Source organism: Oryza glaberrima, chromosome 10, assembly GCF_000147395.1.
Source record: "Oryza glaberrima chromosome 10, OglaRS2, whole genome shotgun sequence".
In the NCBI taxonomy this organism is placed as follows: domain Eukaryota; kingdom Viridiplantae; phylum Streptophyta; class Magnoliopsida; order Poales; family Poaceae; genus Oryza; species Oryza glaberrima.
The window spans coordinates 17,733,717-17,748,035 of NC_068335.1; the positions used below are offsets into that span (position 1 = coordinate 17,733,717).

A 14,319-nucleotide genomic window follows, 5' to 3' on the forward strand; every position below is an offset into this window, starting at 1 on the left:
TTAAATCATGTTAAGTTAGCATGCGAGTTTTTTTCAAGAGATTTCTTATACGACTCCTTATGTATTTTCAAAAGCGAACGAAATTAAAACCCGGCTCAAATATAGATCTGGATTTCTAAAAGTGAACGAACTGTATTTTTCAATACAGTTAAAAACCAACTCATACACAGATGACGTACCAGAAGTACCGGTAAAATTATCTTCAATTTTTATAATAGTAGAAAAGTTTTAGTGATTTTGGTGTCAGCAATCTCTACTACTTCAAAAATTTCAAAACGTTTCCTTCGTCCGTCAAAATAAAAAAAATAGCGAAAAAACAACAAAAAAAAGTCCGACTCCCCTAAAAAGATGGAAAAAAAACCGTAGATCCGATTCCCCCTAAAAAAAGGAAAAAATAGCGAAAAACAACTAAAAAAATCCGGTTCCACTAAGTGGCAAAAAAAAAACCGTAGATCCGAACGTGAAAAAATATGATTCCTATAAAAGTGAAAAAAAGTGAAAAAAAAAAGCTAGATCCGATTCCCATAAAAATGGAAAAAAGTCTGATTCATATAAAAAGCGAAAAATTAAAAAAAATCTAAAAAACATGTAAAAAAAGTTCGTCCGATTTCCTAAGAAAGTGGCGAAAAATGGCAAGTATAAACTAAAAAAACAAGCGTGAAAAAAATAAAAAGAGCGGAAAAAAAGCGTGGAAAAGAAGTCCGATTTCTATTCGTTTTAGTAGACAGTATATATCTCTTCTCTAACTCTAATCTAATATAACTACTTAAAAAGAGAAGTTTTCATTCTACAACTAAAAAAACATGAGAAAATAAAAACGATTAAAAAATGCGTGAGAAAAAAGTCAAAAAAAACGTTAAAATAATGTTTTTTCTTTTGTAAAAAAAATAAAAAATGCGTGAGAAAAAAGTATTTCCATCGTCCGTAAAAAAATTAAATAAAAACATGAAAAGATGTTCCAATTTTCTTATTGTCTTAGCTACAAACGATCCATACAAACATTGTTATTGACATGGTTACGAGTGAAAAACGTATATTATGATTAAATATTTTTTTCACCCGTTATAACGCACGAGTATTTTCGCTAGTAAAAAATAATAATTAAAGAAAACAACACTAAGTATATACGTGTATCTCAACCCACTGTAATTTTTCAGCGGAATTCAATTCAATGTCGTAGATTTCATTTTAGTACTCCATCCGTCTCAAAATAAGTGCAGTTTTGCACTATTCATACTTAACATTTGACCGTTCATCTTATTTGAAAATTTTTTATGATTAGTATTTTTATTGCTATTAGATGTTAAAACATAAATAGTACTTTATGTGTGACTAAATATTTTCAATTTTTTCACAAAATTTTTCAAATAAGACGGACAGTCAAACGTTGAGCACGGATATCTACGGCTGCACTTATTTTAGGACGGAGGTAGTATAAGAAAAACAGAAGCTGGTACAGTACTTTACTGAGAAAATATCGTGACTGTTTCTAGTCAAAGAACCTTATCTCTATCCACCCTCTGTCGTTTACTCTCTCTCGCTTTCCCCATCTCTCTCCTGTCGCCAGCCACACATCCTCTCCTCTCCTCTCTAGTTCTCTACGCCTCCTCTCTCCCTCTACCCACGACCCGCCGTCCCGCGGCAATGATGCCTAGAGAATAGAGAGCAGGAGTAGCGGTGCGCAACGAGCTGGGGAGCAGCCCGGCAAGCTACTCCTCGGCATCGGCGGCTCTCCTTCCGCGCAGCGACGCCTCTCCGTCCCTCGCCTCCTCTCCCTCGCCATGGGGCCGCAGGAGGGCTCGATGCTGATGGGTGGTGGCAGGCGGCGGCGCCCTCCCTTCCGGCGGGAGGGGAGGTGGCGGCGGTCCGGCGTCCCAGATCCGTCCTCTTCCTGCACTCACCCTTCCCGGCAAGGGCATGGTGACTCGAGGCGGCGGCGATGGCGACTCGGTCTTCCGGACTCCTCCCGCCGCCGGCTACGGCATCAACCGGCGACGACCTCCATGGTAACGAGCTGACGGCGACAGCGGGCTGCAGGTGCGACAAATGCCCTTCTTCTCCTCTCTTTCTCCTCTACTTTCCTCTGGTGGCTTGGCCGATCCATTGGTGTTGGAGGTCGGAGATGGGCCGATCTGGGAGGTGCGATGGTGACGCCACCCCCCTCCTATTCTTCCTCCCACACCAGAAGCAGAAGCAGTGACGATGGCGATGATAATGAATTACTCATGTGATTTGTTCATGTTTATTCATGCTTTTTTTTTATCTTGAGGATTTGTATGTGTTGTTCATATGTTGAAATAAGGATATGGGGATTATTGTTTGTTGTTCGTATATTCATCTTCAATTTGGGGATGGGCATTGAAGTACTCAATGAAGAAAATTGGATCGATTTGAGCCGGTCGTGGGCTTTTTTTTGTGCAATTTTTTTGTGCGGTTTTTTTATTCTTCTTGTTTCATTTTCTTTTTCTCTAGATTCTATGTCCGATTGGATTTTGTATCGATATTTGAATTTGTGCAACATCCGCCTTATGTGGTACTGGCGCTGTGGTGCGACACGAGTGGGAACGGGGAGGGAGTCGGACTGGAAAATAACACGGAAAAATCGCAAAAAAAAAGATCGCGGGGAGGGAATTGGACAACGTACGAAAAATTCTTGGCAAAAACATCTTAAACTTTTATAATGGGTAAAGATATGCATCGATTGATTGTTCGAAAAACAAAACTTAAGTAATATGGTTCAATGAGAGAAGGAAAAAAAATAAGGTAATATGGATTATCTACTTATGGAACATTTCCCTCAACTTCTCTATATTATTACAATGTAATGCTACAATACGACGTACTTAATGACACAAAAGTGTTGGTGTGGCTATCTTAATTAGTTCATTAGTTGGCGCCGTCTTTTGGCAGGGAGCCCATCCACGCCGGCGGCTGCATGCCGGTCTGCTCGTGAACCGTCGACAGCAGCGGCGGCAGCATCTTGTACACGCCGGCCACCTGCTGCATCGCGCCGGCGCCGGCCTCGCCGGCGGCGCCGTCCGCGCCGCTCCAGATGCTGATCTTGGGCTGCATGCCGCTCACCGCGCTGGCGTTGACGCGCGCCATCTCCTGGTACATGCCGCCGTCGATCATGAGGTAGTCCCGGAGCGCGCCGTAGTCGCCGCCGAGCGCCTGGAGCATGGACGTGACGTACTCCACCTTGGCCTTGCCCACCATGGCCAGCGCCTCCGCCTCCTTCTGCTTCGCGTACAGCCTCGCGTCCTCCGCCAGCTTCTGCTCGAAGAACATGGCGTCCGCCTGCGCCTTGCGCGCCTCCGCCGACTTCACCTGCTCGTACAGCGTCGCGTCCGCCGCCTTCTGCCTGTTGTACAGCGCCGCGTTCGACTCTTGCACCTACACCCCCAAGTTAAATTTGGATGAAACTCGTTAAAATTAAGGCCCTGTTTAGATCCATCCAAAAATTTTACACCCTACTATCACATCGAACGTGTATGAAGTATTAAATATAGGTAAAAAATAACTAACAGATTGCGATTAATTTGCGAAATGAATCTTTTGATCCTAATTACTTCATGATTTGATAATATGGTGCTACAGTAAACATTTGCTAATGACAGATTAATTTGGTTTAATAAATTCATCTCGCGGTTCACTGACGAATTCTGTAATTAGTATTTTTATTAGTGCCCGAACATTCCATACAACACCCTATATAATGTCTGATGTGGCACGCCAAAATGAACTTTAAATTAAAAGTGTATGAATATATACCTGTGTCTCGTACTGGACGGTGGCCTTGCTGAGCTGCTCGGCCTTGAGCTTCTCGGTGAGGCGCAGCGCGTTCTTGCGCTCGACCTCCATCTGGAGCTCGGCCTCGCGAATGGCGACGGCCTTGACGGCCTCCACCTGGGCAACCTTGGACTGCTTCTCCCACCCGGCCTTCTTCATCGCAAGGCCGGCCTGCGCCGCCGCGATCTCCGCCTCCCTCTCATTCTCATACACCTGCACCTCCGCCTTCACCTTGGCCTCCTCCCTGAGGCCGATGCCCTGCTGCCGGACAGACACCACCTTCGTCTCGGCGTCCACCTTCGCCGCGTTCTGCCGCGTGAGCCCCTCCCTCTCCTTGGCGCCAACCTCCCCCTTCATCCGCTCCTCCGCCACGTCCACCTTCGCCTTGTTCGCCGCCTCCTGCTGCGTCTTCTTCCCCAGGTAGGAGAAGTACTCGTGGCCGGGCTCGTCGACGAGCTGCTTCACGTTGGCATTGTAGATGTAGAGGCCAAACTTGTTGAGATCGAGCTGCACCTGGTCGAACACCTCTTGCTTGAACTTCTTGGTGCCCTGGAAGATCTCCTCCATGGTCATGGAGGCGGCCAGCACGCGGGTCTCACCCTCGATGACGCCCTTGACAAGCTGTTTGACATGGTTCGACGCATGGTCGTGCGGGGCGATGAGCTTGGCGTACAGTAGGAGCTGTTCATCATTCATTCAAGCAAAACAAAAAACAATCAGATTATTTATTTTTAGTACAAATTTCACATCAAGATTGATCAGCAATAACAAAAGGGCATCAAAATAATCATGTTTCATAACATATACCGCTTCCTCGCTCTCAGGCATGAGAACGCGCCGTTGATTCGAGGCGCCATCGACCTCAGGCGCCGGCGCCGGCGTGATCTTGGGGCCGATGGTGAAGACGGCGGGGAGATTGAAGGCCAGCTTCTCGGAGCTCATGGCCTCCACGTTGAACTCGTAGTTCACCGGCGAGATGTCGAACCTGCTGCACTTCTGGCCGGCGAACACCCACGCCTTCTTCGCCAGCTTCACGTCGTCGATTCCCCAGCCGGTGATGGCCAGGTACTCCGACGGGCCGGCCACCACGAAACGCGCCATCTCGACGACGATCTGATCTTCTTCCCTCCCTCGCTAGTCGCTACTGCTGATCTCGATCGGCGATTGAGTTCGACCAGCAAAACCCAGAAACCCTGATGAGATCTACGTCTATCTGATGACGAGACGAAGGCTATGGTAGGTAGTCTGGTAGCCGCGATCCTCCGTTATATAGGTGAGACGGTAGTATGATGGGTATCAATCTGTTTGATTTGTTTCTTAACCAACTCTGCATATGAATTTTGTGGGTATCTATTTCGGTTAATTGGCTTGTTAATTAAGTTTGGGCCGAATTGGAGTTGGGTTAACTAATTGTAATCTGATTAATTAATCCACTGCTATCGTACAGAGGCCCAACAGCATATAGTTAAATGGAATAAGTTCACTTGGTGACCCTCAAAAGTGATCGAAATCTAATCCGTGACCCTAAATCAGAAAACCGGATATATTGACCCCAAACTATTGAAACCAGTGCAATTTGACTCCCTCGGCGGTTTTGGAGGGCGGTTTCACTAACGTAGCGGTATTGACCTAGTCTATGTGCCGACGTGGCGCTTAAGTGGCATTTCAATTAAAAAGTTATACGTGGGACCCGTTTGTCATTCACACACACAATTGTAGGGCCCACTAACATGTGGGCCCCACATGACATCTTCTCCCATTCTTCTTCCTCCCCTCCCTTCTCTCTTTCTTTCTCCCTCTCCCCTACGGCCATCCGTGGGGAGCAAGCGGCGGCGGCGGCGGCGGCCATGGGTGTTGACGTAAAAATCGAACACGGCGGCCTGGGAGATCTGCTTAGCTTCTGTGCAGGTCCAATTATGATGAGATGCGGGCGTGCCAGTCAGTTTGATCCTGCAACTAACAAGATATGTAAACAGTAGATCAAACAGTTGATCGGCTGACAAGCCGATGGAGTATTTCCAGCCGATAGCCAATAATAGTTGATACTGATACCAGCCGATAGCGATAGGGTTTAAGCAATCGGCTATATGTCCAATGTAGATGATGATGTAAAGGCAATCGGCTGATGATGATGTCACAATATAATCCAGTATAGACCAATCGTCTAGCAATGATATGATAGAATAAGCACTGATCCAAAGGTTAAAGCATACATCGGCTAGGGGTCCGATGCCATAAAATCCACAGATTAGATTAAACAGTGAAACCTTTGTTGTCATCGGCTAAATCCAACTTATATATATATATATATGTAATCCGTATAAGCCGATGCAACGCCCAGATAACTTATTGGCTAGCACTCCAATAAAACATTAGCATGAACCTATCGGCTTCACAAGACTTATATTATCAACAACAATCTAGTAGGTCGAACCTAACCGATGCAGCACGAGATTGTATATGATAATCTAATACTCGATGAGCCGATAGATCTGTCTAATGTGATGGATATAACAAATCTATTTAGAACAGCATTATGATTGTAGAGATACATCGGCTAAGACAGGAGATCAGACCTAACCAAGACAGTCCCAGCTAAACCGATACGTCTCTAAACACAATGCAATTAGAAATAGAATTGAGATATCAGGTAGGCAAATATATCAACCAAACCAGAGCGATCCAAGAGATCGAAGCGATGCAGCCTTGAACGACGCCGACGTAGATGACAGATTCACAGGGCCCGACGGAACGTAGGACTTACCCCTTCGCCGGAGATCGAACTGAACCGATGCAGCCCCGCGTCAGGTGCCCAAATTCCGCCGGAGGATAAGTAAAAACCTCAGGGAAGAGGGTGGCGATGCGCCGAGAGTAGTTGTATTAATCGTGATTGATAGATTACATAGACTCCGGGTGTACATATTTATACCCATGGGTTGATACAAGCCCTTGTAGGACAAGAAAGAAACTATCCTAAAGATAAAAGGAAGAGATAAAGTCTTTATCGGACACTAAACACACTTTCCTAAAGATAAAAGGAAACTAACAAACTATGCCTAATTAATAGATAAACTGCCATGCCGCATCCTCCTTGAACTCGAACTCTTCTAGATAAGCTTCTTTTGATTGATCCGACTCCACCAAGAACATGACAGCATGGCGACTTGGCGACTCCCATCGGCTGATTCCCCCAATCGGCTGATTCCAGCCGATATTAACTCTAAGCCGATGATGACTTCGGGCTTTACCAAATTTCACTGTTAACAGTGGGCTGGAGCTGAAGCGGCGGGCTGGAGTCTATGTCGCGCCGCTCGCCGTTCTTCTCGCACCACCACCACCCGCACCACTGGGGGGCCGGCATCGAGACGTCGGCGACGGCGGTGGTGGGCGACGGTGGGAGGGCAGGCGGGCGAGGGTGGCAGCGGCTCGCGGCAGTGGGAAAGGCGTGGTCGCGGACGACGACGAAACTGCGCAGCCCCACGGCGAGGCGGAACCACTCGAGGAGAGGGAGGAGGGAGAGCACACCACCGAGGAGGTCGCCTCACGCCGTCACCCCCCCCTACGCGGCCGTCCACCGAGCGGAGAAGCGCCATGATCCAGTCGCCGCCGCCACCGCCACCGCTTCCCCTCGTCCTCCCTCTGCCACGAGCCACCGCCGCCCTCGCCCGCCCGCCCTCCCGCCGCCGCCGGCTCCCCACTGCCACAAGGCGCCCACCGCTGCGGTGGAGCTCAGCCCGGGCGCCACCGCGGCACCTCTGCCGCTCGCTGCGGTCTCCGCCCGCCGCGGGACAGAGAGAGAGGGAGCGACGAGGAGAGAGAAGAATTGAGGGAGGGGAGAGAGAAGGGACACGTAGGTCCCACAATCTATTTTTCTGTGTTAATGACAAATGGGTCCCGTACATATTTTTTAATTCTAAATACCACCTGAACGCCACGTCAACACCATGTGTAAAGGAAACCCGGTCAATACCGCCACGTCAGTGAAACCGTCCTCCAAAACCGCCAAGGGAGTCAAATTGCACCGGTTTTCATAGTTTGGGGGTCAAGATATCCGGTTTTGTGGTTTAAGGTCACAGATTAGATTTCAATCACTTTTGAGGGTCACCAAGTGAACTTATTCCTAGTTAAATCGAAATGGTAGTAATGGGGCCCAAAAATCTCGCACGTTAATCAGTGGGTTTGTCAATAATCCTGGCCATCCATTTAGGGCATGTACAAAGGTAGAGTCAGATATGAGCTCTACGTTATCTAGAGACTAGCATCCTACAACAGTTAGAGACAATATGGTCTCTAATCATTAATGTATCAAAATACTTTTTCTTACTCTTCTTTCCTTTCTTTCACCACTATGAAACAAAATTTGCTCTAATAAATGCTAAGAGTCGACTCTGAGCTGTTGTCATGCATAACAACCATACCCCTTTATCTTTCTTCCATGTCATCAAATTTACTTGCATGGCAATAGAGAGAGACCACTAATAAAAACCGTTGTGCATGCCCTTTGGTGTGACCGAATTATAATTACTTCGATTAAAACAGAGTCCACATCTGTTATATTGTGCTATCCGAATTGTATACTTCGATTAAAAAATAATCTCTACTAATCTAGGTGGAAATGAAATCTAATGTTTTCAGATTAAAGGGAAGTCCACATCCGAATTGTAATTAGTGCTAATTTTATTAAATCTAGAATTATAAAATCAATATTAGAGTCCAAGATGAATACAACGTTGATCCCTCCGCTTCATTGAATAAAAAATATATTCAATTATGTATTTTTAATATAATAAAACTAATAGGATATTGTAGATGGCATTATGTTTCTCTATAAATTTGTTTAAGCTTGAAAATGTTTGACTTATGACAAATTCAAAACATCTTACATAATATAAAACAGAGGTAGGCTTTTTCCTCGATTCAAAAAATAATGACTGAGGCCAACTCTGGTTGGTTAATCCAATGGTCAGCAAGTATGATGGTTCTAATGATGATGCGGTACGTATTTCATGCGTATCTCACAGGTAGATTTAGAAAACCCCGCGAATTGGGTCATAGGTGTGGTTTTAGCTGTATTGACTGCATCGTTTAGTGTAACTGGTTATTGTGCAATACCAATCAAAATTGTGTAGGTGTACCTTACACGATTCCAGTAATAGGATTACCTTTAGTGGAGTTATTAAAATGGAAGTATTTATTAATTTCTAGTTTTAGCATTATTGTAGATCATGAAAACTATTTTAGCTCAATATGGGAATTTCATCGATCATCATTTTCGTCCACCGGATCAGAGTTTATGTACAGCGGAGGAAGAGAGATGCCGGGAGCGGGGTGAGGAAGGTGCATTCACGTCCAAGCTGCACTGGTGGTGGCAGGTTGGAAAGACTAGATTGGCCGTTTGATTTGAATACAAGATCAGTCGTATGAGATTTCGGTATAATTTGGTAGACAGAAAGAAGGAATAGTAAATGACTAATGCATTTTATCCTCACAAACATATTCCCTTTTTCATCTATGCTGTGAACCCACTTTGACATGCTTACAATACTATATACATCCTCAGACTCAAATCTTGCAACAAGCTCCACATGCTGATTGCCTCTATGCTCAATGCTCTTCTTTCCATTGACCATTTTGCCAATCAAACAGAAAGCACATGACAGCGGCTCTGAATGTATTATGCCATTACAACTACAACTACAAGTTCTCCTCAAACATTCAAGGACCAATCGTAGTTCAGATATGAGATGTTGATCGCCCCACCGTCGTTGAGGAGGTGTGTCAAGAGCCCAGCTTTGGTCGGGTCCAAATAGTTCAGGATCCACTTGAGGGTTTCCCTGTCCTGCCCGAAATCAACACTGTACCTGCACAAGGGGATGGTTATTCAGGAATTCTTCATGTTGCAAATACATTGACTGAACTCATGATAAAACTAGCTGTGATGAAATCTGAATTTCTGAATAAGTTGTTCTTCTCAGTGAAAATTGCAACAATTGGGGATGAAATGAGATTATGAGAATGAACTGACCATTTGATGATCCTGGTGAGGTGAACCGTCCGGCTCTCGAGGTCGATTTCCACGCCGCCGTTGAGGAAGAACTCCCTCGCCGCGTGCCGGAGCTCCGGCTCCACCCCCTGCGTGGAGAAGAAGCGCACGATCGGGCTCGACCTCGTGGCGTCACAGAGGCCGAAATGGACCAGCGGGTTCACCTTCCCCTGCACCAACTGCACAAGCGAAAAAAATTTTCAGCTCCTCTCGCCATGGCAATCGGTGATTGATCACAGGCGTCTCTCATGCATGCGTGTGCTTAATTACCTCGAGCCTCTTGTCGGACGAGCCGAACGGCTTGGCGATGGTGTACGGCTGCCGGCGGTTGGACCGGAGGATGCCGTTCCTGATCGTCGCCAGCGAGTACGGGTGCCCGCCGACGACGTACTGGAAGTTGGAGAAGGAGGACCGCCGGTCGATGGCCCCCGGCTGGCCGACCCTGACGACGGCGTGGATGGCCATCGCGTTGTGCAGGTTCAGGAAGAACGGCAGCCTCTCCTCGGCCGGGAGCGCCGACATGTCCACCCTCTGGAGTTCCTGCACCATGTTCGCGTATCTGCGTCGCAAGAACTCATCACGGTCACCGACATTGCCGGATTAACACTGCTTGTAGTTGTATCCAAGCAATGGAAGAAGCAGCTGTTACCTTCTGAACTCCTCGCTGGCGGCGATGCGGCTGTAGTCGAGGTGGCGGCGATCGTCGGAGGCGTAGGCCTCCAGGATGGCAACCATGATCTTGGTCATCCTCTGCCCGATGGCGGCGGCCAGCTTCGGCTCGCCGTCGTTGGTGGCTCCCCTGATGAAGTTGTAGTACTTTGGGATGGCAGGGTCGTGCTCCAAGAACCGGTACAGGTTCTGGCTGCCATCCTCGAAGTCGTTCTCTCTACACACACACACACCATGACACCAATACATTTAGATTCAGTCATCCAACAATTTTTTTTTTTGCCAAAATTTGCTGCTCTAGAGTCCCAAATGACAAATGCCAAATTACCAACTTTTGCTACTAGTGTTTAGATTCATTTGGACAAAAAGTACATCAAAACAGCAAAACTTTTATTATTTAGGAGGAACTAAACAGGGCCTCAGAATAGAGCGTGTGTGCTGACCTGAAGACATGGTGGATGAAGTGCTTCCTTGCCAGTTCTCTTCCGATCTCCACAGCCTACAGACAGAGTTAACAGTTGCTTTGGATGTCAGTTGTTATACATGAATAACCGAATTTCCGAAACGGGGACAAGATAACCCAAATCCATGGCATTCCACGCAAGACTCCAATGAGCAGGACATAAGAGTCCGGGATGTATGGCGACTACTATGGATAAGGCTACAACAGCGACAACAGAAGTCAAAAACTGGGTCAGGAATTCAGATAAACCCACTAATAAATCGCACAACTGCTAGTTGGGTCGGTGCTTAACCACCTAGGAGGAGGCTATGGCCAATGGACACGAGCTTCTTTCGGTTGTTCATTCACCTCAACCCCACTAATCACACTAGTCAGAGACGCCACAGCCCCACTAATCACTAGTCAAATGCGCCAGATTTTCCAGCAAGCTCCTCCAGATTTGCATCGACCTGACCGAAAATAATCCACTAACCACCTAGACCTGGTACAAGTACACCACGAAGTTCGCGTTGAGCCGAGCATTACTTCCGTGTGAGTTGGTGCAGCAACCGCCAACGTGGTCGGCACAAAATCTCGCTTGTAGCATAAGTACACTACATAAGCACGCCCCAGTTCGATTAGGCAAGATACCGAAATGTAGGCCCTACTTATCGCACATAGCTTTTGTACGACTACTAGTCTAGCCACGGCTATTCCTAGGAGAGCCGTGGCGATCAAACAAAAGTGAGACGAAATCATGTGGGACCCGGATGGCAGTGACACGCTGGACGCGCCAAGGCGATGAACCTTCGGGTGTCGGAGGTGGGTCCCGGGAAGCAACCAACAACGAAACCGAACCCTGCATAACTAATGTGGGCCCGGGCACCTGGCCCGTTCCGTTACGTGCCGGGCCGCGCCCGCCCACCCGTTGCGGCGTGACGCGGGAAGTGAAAATGGCCGGAACCCCGGTGGGGCCCGTGCTCGCGGACCGGTTCGGCACGGCAGCACGTAACGCTCCCCCACACGCCCGGCTCACGTGATCCTAGGTGGTTTTGCATCTGGGCCCCTTGCTTTCAGTGTAAATATATTCTAGTAGTACTCTACTACTACAACATTATCTATGGGGTCAGGAACTCAGGATATGGTGCCACAAGAAAGAGTGTTGCCACAGGCCAAACATGGCAGCATCTGATTTTTGCCGCCTTAATCCAGGTGGAATTTTGTTTGTTTCCTTAATTACGTGCGACTTAAATGTATTAAATGTATGACAATAAGTGTTCACTAGAGATTGGTACTACCAGTTCGTCTCAAGAATAGCAAGTTTAATAATTAATAAACATTTTTGAGGATATGTCAAAACAAGCACCACTGCACTCCAGGCCTCATCTTTTCACTTATACTTATACTTTATCTGCCAAAATTTAAAATTTCAACTTTAGATTTGGAGTTGATTTTGGATTTTTTTTTCTTCATCGAAGTTTATTTTTCAGCCATTGCTTTTAGATCGCCAAGAACATGTATATAAAAGTTCTATTCACAAATTACTTTTAAATTGCAAACATATTTTGCTTGAATTAAACCATCCATTTTAAGCTTATAATAATCCCAATGAAAATGGTACTCTCCCCTAACATTCCGTAACTATTTACACCCAAGCCCTTTAGTCCAAAAACAACAAGAACTATTCATGCTTCATGCACAGTTCACCAAAGATAAACGAAGCGCCTAAGAAGTTGAGATTTAAAAAAACCCAAAGAGAACAAAAAGTCAAACGAAGAAGCATCGTACTAGTAAATGATCAAGTGGTACTGACCTTCTTCCTGCTGCATTCCAAATGGTTCACGATGCCGTCGACCATGTCGGCGCCGGAGAAGCAGTTCTTGACGAGCTTGAGCCTCACGATCCGGTCCTGTATCGGGAGCCTGTGCCGGAGCACCCTCACGATGCCCACCATGGCGTCCTCCCTGTCGCCGCCCTCCTTGCCGGGATCGTTGTCGAACCCGTACACGGGCACCCGCGGCGCGGCGTCGGGGCACCGTCTCCCGGCGAGGTCACGCACGCGCCGCTCGAACTCGCCGCTGTTGCGCAGGGAGTTGAGGACGACGAGGCCGCCGAGGAGCTTCTCGTTGAGGAAGATCTGGGGCACGCGCGCGGAGGAGCCCGCGCGGGAGGCGAACTCGGCCTCGCGCTCCGGGAAGACGTCGAGGTTGATCTCGACGTAGGGGAGGGCGGACTGGCGGAAGAAGGCGCGCACGGCGGCGCAGTCGCGGCAGCCCGAGCGGGAGAAGAAGCTGACACGGCCCTTGATGTGGCTGCCCGAGAACGAATAGCCGTCGTCGCCGCCGCCGCCCACAGCATCGTCCTCCTCCGCGTCGGCTTCGATGGCGTCCTTGAGGCGGACGGTGACCTTCACGTTGGGAAGGTGGATCTCCTGCACGCCGTAGGTGTCCATCCCCACCGGAGGAGGAGGAGAGGAGGAGGCCTCCTTCAGCGAGGAGATTCGCCGGGTGATGGCCGACGAGAGCACGTCGCGGCGGTCGCGGAAGAACCGCCCGATGGAGGCCACGTCCACGACGACGGCGGACGCCGCGGAGTTCACGGAGGCGGACCTCTCGACGGGCCTCTGCTCTTCCTCCTCCTCGACGTACCCGTCGGGCGCCGGCGCGGAGAGCGCCCTGGTCAGCCCCGGCGGCGCCTCCGGCTGCGGCAGGTGCGGCGGCGGCCGGAGCACCACCCCCTGCAGCATCCTCCTCGCGTAGTACACGTCCTCACCCCCATCGACGACAAGGCCCTCCTCCCTCCTTGGCACGTCCGCCGCCGCCTCGACGACGTCGTCCACCGGGACCTCCTCTTCTCGCTGTTCCGTGAGTTCGGTCTCTGCGGGCGGCGGTGGCGGCGGGGGCGGCGCGGCGAGGTGCGGGAGCGCGGGGAGGTGGGCGTGGTGGTGGTGGTGGTGCGGCGGCGCGAGCGGCATGGCCACGAGGGTCTCTTCCCCCATCTCTCTCTCTCTCTCTCTCGCGCGCGCCTCTGGGTTTACGAGGAACGGAACGGAACGGAGAGGCTTCGTAATAAAACGGGATTTGGGATTTGGGTTTCGATGGGCGAGGCGATCGAGGAAGAGAGGTGGGGGGTTTATGAACCCGCCCGACCGAGCCACGGATCAGATCAGGCGCGGGCGCAACGGGAATAGATTAAAAAAAAAAGAAAAAAAGATCGGAAGCGGTCGCGGCGCCGAACCGAGCGCGCTGCGCGTGCGCGGTGCGTGCGCGGGCGCGACGGGGTCGTGTCGTGCGGCTCGGTGGCGATGCGGAGTACACCCTTCTCGGTTGGTTTCCATCGTTTTCCGCCGCGTTTTTTGAGGGGAGCCGCGCGAGCC

The 14,319-nt window shown here is 48.8% G+C and overlaps 2 protein-coding genes across 2 annotated transcripts; both read right to left on the minus strand.

Moving 5' to 3' along the window:
- Positions 1 to 2,641: 2,641 nt before the first annotated feature.
- On the minus strand, positions 2,642 to 5,004 carry LOC127753201 (flotillin-like protein 2). The gene is made up of 3 exons (XM_052278664.1): positions 4,597 to 5,004; positions 3,772 to 4,470; positions 2,642 to 3,393 (listed from the first exon to the last, which is right to left on the minus strand). The coding sequence occupies exons 1-3, from the start codon at positions 4,888 to 4,890 to the stop codon at positions 2,887 to 2,889; spliced, it is 1,500 nt and encodes a 499-aa protein (XP_052134624.1). The 5' UTR covers positions 4,891 to 5,004; the 3' UTR covers positions 2,642 to 2,886.
- A 4,262-nt stretch (positions 5,005 to 9,266) lies between these two features.
- Positions 9,267 to 14,034, minus strand: LOC127785763 (uncharacterized). Its single transcript, XM_052313159.1, has 6 exons — positions 12,757 to 14,034; positions 10,945 to 11,000; positions 10,482 to 10,718; positions 10,103 to 10,391; positions 9,815 to 10,011; positions 9,267 to 9,650 (listed from the first exon to the last, which is right to left on the minus strand). Exons 1-6 carry the CDS (start codon positions 13,939 to 13,941, stop codon positions 9,497 to 9,499), a joined length of 2,118 nt encoding a protein of 705 aa, XP_052169119.1. The 5' UTR covers positions 13,942 to 14,034; the 3' UTR covers positions 9,267 to 9,496.
- Positions 14,035 to 14,319: the final 285 nt, after the last annotated feature.

Coding starts and splice junctions, on each gene's coding strand:
- LOC127785763 (XM_052313159.1), bottom strand. CDS start 13,941: ATGGGGGAAGAGACCCTCGTGGCCATGCCGCTCGCGCCGCCGCACCAC. Junction 11,001..12,756: donor TGGAATGCAGCAGGAAGAAG/GTCAGTACCACT, acceptor CTCTGTCTGTAG/GCTGTGGAGATCGGAAGAGA. Junction 10,012..10,102: donor CGTCCGACAAGAGGCTCGAG/GTAATTAAGCAC, acceptor TCGCTTGTGCAG/TTGGTGCAGGGGAAGGTGAA.
- LOC127753201 (XM_052278664.1), bottom strand. CDS start 4,890: ATGGCGCGTTTCGTGGTGGCCGGCCCGTCGGAGTACCTGGCCATCACC. Junction 4,471..4,596: donor TGCCTGAGAGCGAGGAAGCG/GTATATGTTATG, acceptor AATGATGAACAG/CTCCTACTGTACGCCAAGCT. Junction 3,394..3,771: donor CCGTCCAGTACGAGACACAG/GTATATATTCAT, acceptor TTGGGGGTGTAG/GTGCAAGAGTCGAACGCGGC.